The 5,681-nt window shown below is 44.3% G+C and overlaps 1 protein-coding gene across 1 annotated transcript; it reads left to right on the top strand.

Moving 5' to 3' along the window:
- The first annotated feature begins 281 nt into the window (after window positions 1–281).
- LOC127096029 (uncharacterized) lies at window positions 282–3,323 on the top strand. The gene is made up of 3 exons (XM_051034656.1): window positions 282–1,444; window positions 1,568–2,634; window positions 3,169–3,323. The coding sequence occupies exons 1-3, from the start codon at window positions 282–284 to the stop codon at window positions 3,321–3,323; spliced, it is 2,385 nt and encodes a 794-aa protein (XP_050890613.1).
- The last annotated feature ends 2,358 nt before the right edge of the window (window positions 3,324–5,681 follow it).

Raw genomic sequence — 5,681 nt, forward strand, 5'->3', positions numbered from 1 at the left:
TTTTCCCTTCAAAGGATGAATGAAAGTTGCGATTTTTCTCTATTGTGTTTTCCTATTTCATGATTGTGAACGAGAATCGTCAAGTAGTTGTTGCAATGAATAAACATGAATAACTAAAAAGAGCTTTGCTTTACCAAAAAATTTCATGCATCATATGCATCTTTCGAAACACAAAAACAAAAAAAAACAAAAAAAAAACTCATCCATCCACCCTTTTTTTTCAGAACCACTCTTCAAAGCTGACTTTTCGGTACGATACACGAGGACGTCGACAAGCTGTCATGGAGCAACTTCAAGAGAACCAAGTTGTCCTTCAGGAAGAAGTATCCCAAATGCGGTCCCAAATGCGGCAATTGATGGAGACTATTCAAGCAGTCGCAAGAGGCCAGGAGGTTATGGCAAAAATGCAAGAAGAAATGAATCAACGTGCCAGTACTACCAATCCTCCTACCCCTCAAACGGTCGAGAATCCGACTCCAGTTCCTCAAGCTGATCCTCCAATTAACATTAATGCACCCGGCGGTGTTCCAAACGACAATCCTCGTCCTCATGCTCTTGAGACAGATAACCAACTTGATGCATTCTTCAGCCCAAGGGACGCTTCTCAGGATGACGCCTTCGGTTCCGCAACCAACAAGGTGGAGAGGAAGGTAAAGGCTATCGAGGAAAAGCTCAAGGCAATAGGGAGCACTGGCATTTTGGGCCTCGATGCGGCAGAAATGTGCTTAGTACCTGGGGTCATCATTCCGCCCAAGTTCAAAGTTCCGGACTTTGAAAAATATAAGGGAAATAGCGACCCTAGGACACACATTAGGGCATACTGCCGAAAGATGGCTGCCTATTCCAGCGATGATCAACTTCTAATGCATTTTTTCCAGGATTCCCTCAGTGGGGCATCTTTGGATTGGTACATGCAACTCGAGGGAAACCATATTCACACCTGGAGGGAAATGGTCGAGGCATTCCTCAAGCACTATCAGTACAACACTGATATGGCACCTAATCGCACGCAGTTGCAAAATTTGACTCAGAGGTCTGAGGAGTCCTTCAAAGAGTATGCCCAGCGGTGGAGGGAATTAGCTGCTAGGGTACAACCCCCATTGCTAGAAAGAGAACTAGTAGACATGTTTATGGGAAACTTACAAGGTCCATACCTTGATAGAATGGTAGGGAGCACCTCTTCAGGCTTTTCTGACCTGGTCTTAGCCGGTGAAAGGATAGAAAATATGATTAAAATGGGAAAGATCCAGAACTCTGCCAGTACTTCTAGTGCATCGAAGAAACCTTTTGTTCCCTATGGTAAAAAACGAGAAGGCGAGACCAATGTTGCCTCCATCATTCGAACAAGAAATCCCACTTATCCACAAGTAGCTGCCATAGCTCCCGTCCAACCAAGTCAACAACAACCATTTGCAATTCATGTTCAAACTCAACAACAACAACGGTATCAACAACAACCGCAACATCAGCAACCACAATATCAACAACAATAAAGGATGCGAAGGCCCGAGAGAAGATTTGACCCAGTTCCCATGCCTTATAGCCACATTCTACCATATTTATTGAGGGGATCAGTTGTGCAACTAAGGGAGTTAAGACCCCCACCAGCGGTTCTTCCTCCCGGTTATGATGCAAATGCCCGCTGTGAATTTCATTCTGGCGCTCCCGGGCATTCGATCGAGAATTGTAAAGCATTAAAGTATAAGGTTCAAGATCTTATTGACTCTAAGGCAATCACGTTCGCCCCCAAGAGGCCGAATGTGAATAATAACCCGATGCCCCCTCACAACAATGCATCGGTGAATATAATGGAAGCTGACAATGGAAGGAGATTGATGTCCTGTGTGGACAAGTTAAAAACACCACTCATCGAGATCAAGAATGCTTTGATGAAGAATAATACCTTTCCCATCTGTGGTAATGATTGTGAACATTGTCTGATTAACCCGCAACAATGTAGAACATTGAAGTCTGTCATACAACAATTAATGAACCAAGGGATCTTGGTGGTAGACTGCCCATCTACAAAGGAAGATGTGTCTACCCTCGAGATACCATACGACGAAGTCCCTCCTCTGCAAATTCCATATGAATTCTCTCAGTTAACTCTGTCGACAAATCCTATTACTCCAATCATAATAACAGTTCCCACACCATTCCCATATGTTGACACCAAGGCGGTCCCTTGGATGTACGACACCTCAGTCTACATTCATGGTCAGAAGATTCAAGAAGAACCGATAAAGTCTAGTGACCCAATGATCAATATCACCGGCACTAGCGGAGTCACAAGAAGTGGAAGGATATTTGCACCGACACCCACTCCAATTGGAACTATCAATCCTTCAACTTCAGACAAAGGCAAACAAATTGATGGCGCTCAGCAAAGACAAGACCCTGCACCTTCAAGTGAAGTAGACGAGTTCTTACGCATCATCAAGAAGAGCGATTACCGAGTAGTTGATCAGCTTAACCAGACACCCTCGAAGATCTCAATGTTGTCTCTATTGATGTGCTCGGAGGCCCATAGGGAGGCTTTGGTAAAGTTTCTGAGGACAACTCATGTACCACAAGAGATACCTGTTTGTCAGTTTGAAGGAGTAGTTAACAATATCGCTACTAGCTTAAGCTTAGGTTTCAGTGATGAAGAGCTTCCCGCCGAGGGGAGGAATCATAACAAGGCTCTCCATATTTCCATTGAGTGTGTGGACAGAGTCCTATCAAGAGTTTCGGTAGACACTGGGTCTTCCCTCAATGTGATGCCTAAGAGCTCCTTTGCTAAACTAACTATTGAAGGACTCGTAATGAAGCCGAGTGAGCTTATAGTAAGAGCATTTGATGGGACTAGAAGGACTGTAATCGGTGAGGTGAATTTGCCTACGAAGATTGTTCCCCATATTTTCCTTATCACTTTCTTCGTAATGGATATCTATCCAGCCTACAGTTGTCTGCTTGGGAGGCCTTGGATCCATTCGGCTGGTGCAGTCACTTCAACGCTCCACCAAAAATTGAAATTCTTAGCTGATGATAAGCTAGTTGTTGTCGAGGGTGAGGAGGACATTATGGTAAGTCACCTCGCATCTTTCCGATATGTTGAGGGAGAAGGGGAGATAAGGGAAGTCCCATTCCAATCATTTGAAGTTATCAATGTTGAAATGGTTTGCCCAGTAAGGGGTGAATCAAAAGATGCCGAATCTCCCATGGCATCTCTTAAAGACGCCCTGACAATCATAAAGGATGGACACCCCAAGGATGGGGGAGATTGCTTGAACTCCCTACCAACAAGGACCGCACCGGTTTGGGATACAACTCCCAGAATTTGAAGAAGCCCGCGTTGATAGCTACAAGGGGATCAGTGCTCCCGCTGTCCGACAACTTCTCAAGTGCTGGTTACCTGGATGACAATCGTATTTGTGTCGTCACCCCGTCCGAACAAGGTGTATGCTAACCCTTTTTGTGCATACCTGAAGCACGGGTTATGAATTCCAGAAGCTTTTCCCGAGCTAGGGTTATATCCAGTTTTACCTGTAATAGCTTGCCAGAAATCAATAGCAGAAAAAGTGTCCGGAGGGGTTCCGGGTCCAGATACCGGGAGTCTCAGAATACTCCCAAGTTCCTCAACAGATAATTCATGATCTTCATCAAACAAGCGGAAAGTAATTTGCCCATAAAATTCCATCTCCGAACCTGTCCACCTTCTCCTCATCTCGAACTCAACCGTACTCAAGAATTCAAGGGTGATCCGAGCGAAGGACGGTGCTTCGAATTGCATGTATTCCAACATACCGATGTTGTGGAACATGCGGTGCACCTCTTCTTTCAAACCTAACTCATCCAGGGTAGCATCACACATATATCGGGTTGGAATAAGCTTACGTTTAGCTAGAATCACATACCTCTCTTGATGATTCGGTTGGTCAAACAAAATGCCATGAGGATTTGTAGAGCGTCTAACCCATTGCTTTGGTCGAGAAGATGTGGCTACCTCCTTCTCCTTGCTTGTACGCTTAGAGGGCATAATGGTACCTGAAAAAAACTTCTCAAAATCCAACAAATAGGTTAGTGAAAACTGTAACCGTCACTGTGTAGAGGACGGCGAGAGGAACAATTTTTGTGAAGGTGAGATGAGGTTAAAGTGAGTGGAGCTATGAGAAAAATGAAGCTTAATTTGATGGAGGCTAGGTTAACAATGGAGGAAGAGGGAGAGAGAGGTTTCCAAAATCAGAAAAAGTGAGAATAAATGGTGGGGAAGAGATGTAATAGCAAGTGGGGCCCAACATTGAAAATACCCAAAATCACAAAATTTGAAAAATTTACCCGTTACAAACAACACGGTCGTGTTCCTGCACACGGGCGCCCGTGTTAATCCACTGTTTTAATCAACACGGTCGTGTGTCACCACACGGGTGCCCGTGTTAATCCACTGTTTTAATTAATATGGCCGTGTGTCACCACACGGGCGCCCGTGTTAATCCACTGTTTTGATTAACACTGTCGTGTGTCAGCACACGGGTGGCCGTGTGGATGCCCTGTTTTCCTCAAATTCTGAATTCGGCAATGCTTCTTGGGCCTGGCATCCTTTCGCTGAGAAGTGATTATGACTATCCTCTCCAAGTTCCACTCCTTACCTGCAACAACGTTACATACCCATATAGAAAAGAAAAGAAAAAAACAAAATAAGTTAACAATCGAACACGTGGGTTGCCTCCCACGAAGCGCTTCGTTTAACGTCGCATGGCTCGACGATTGTCCACCTCATTAGGCGAGGCGCATATGGTCAATCAATCCAGGTTGTTGGCCTCTGTAATAGGGCTTCAGCCTCTGGCCATTCACCTTGAATATATCTCCATTCTTTTGGTTCTTAATCTCTATTGCTCCGTGGGGAAAAACTTGATGCACGACAAATGGCCCGGACCATCTTGACTTTAATTTCCCAGGAAACAACTTGAGCCTCGAATTGAACAACAATACCAGTTGTCCTTCCCATAAATCTTTCCTGATGATTCTCTGATCATGCCACTTCCGTGTTTGCTCCTTGTACATCTTTGCATTCTCATATGCCTGATTACGAAATTCTTCTAACTCGTGAAGTTGAAGAATTCGGGATTCACCGGCTTTCGCAAGATCACAATTTAATAACTTGGATGCCCAAAAGGCTTTGTGCTCTAATTCCAGAGGAAGATGACAAGCCTTACCATAAATCAGCTGATACAGAGACATGCCAATTGGTGTTTTGAAAGCGGTTCGGTATGCCCATAACGCGTCATCTAATTTGATTGCCCAATCTTTTCGTGAAGCACTCACTGTCTTTTCCAAAATCTTTTTAATTTGCCGATTAGACACTTCAACTTGCCCACTCGTTTGGGGATGATATGGTGTGGCAATCTTGTGCTTCACATTATATTTCTTCAATAAGTTCTCCATGAGCTTATTCAAGAAATGTGTTCCTTCATCACTGATAAGTGCTCTAGGCACACCAAACCTGGAGAAGATGTTTTGTTTAAGGAAGTTTACCACTGTTCTCGCGTCATTAGAAGGGAGGGCTACGACTTCCACCCATTTGGAGACATAGTCCACACCCACCAGAATATAATTTTTTCCAAATGAGGGTGGAAATGGCCCCATAAAGTCTATCCCCCAAACATCAAATAATTCCACTTCAAGCATGCCCTTTTGAGGCA

The sequence above is a fragment of the Lathyrus oleraceus genome, chromosome 6, assembly GCF_024323335.1.
Source record: "Lathyrus oleraceus cultivar Zhongwan6 chromosome 6, CAAS_Psat_ZW6_1.0, whole genome shotgun sequence".
Taxonomy (NCBI): Eukaryota; Viridiplantae; Streptophyta; class Magnoliopsida; order Fabales; family Fabaceae; genus Lathyrus; species Lathyrus oleraceus.

Bases quoted from the DNA above. Each gene is read 5' to 3' on its own strand.
- LOC127096029 (XM_051034656.1), top strand. From the start codon at position 282: ATGGAGCAACTTCAAGAGAACCAAGTTGTCCTTCAGGAAGAAGTATCC. The intron at 1,445-1,567 runs GTATCAACAACA...ATATTTATTGAG, and splicing joins CAAACTCAACAACAACAACG to GGGATCAGTTGTGCAACTAA. The intron at 2,635-3,168 runs GTTTCAGTGATG...TGGTTTGCCCAG, and splicing joins CGCTACTAGCTTAAGCTTAG to TAAGGGGTGAATCAAAAGAT.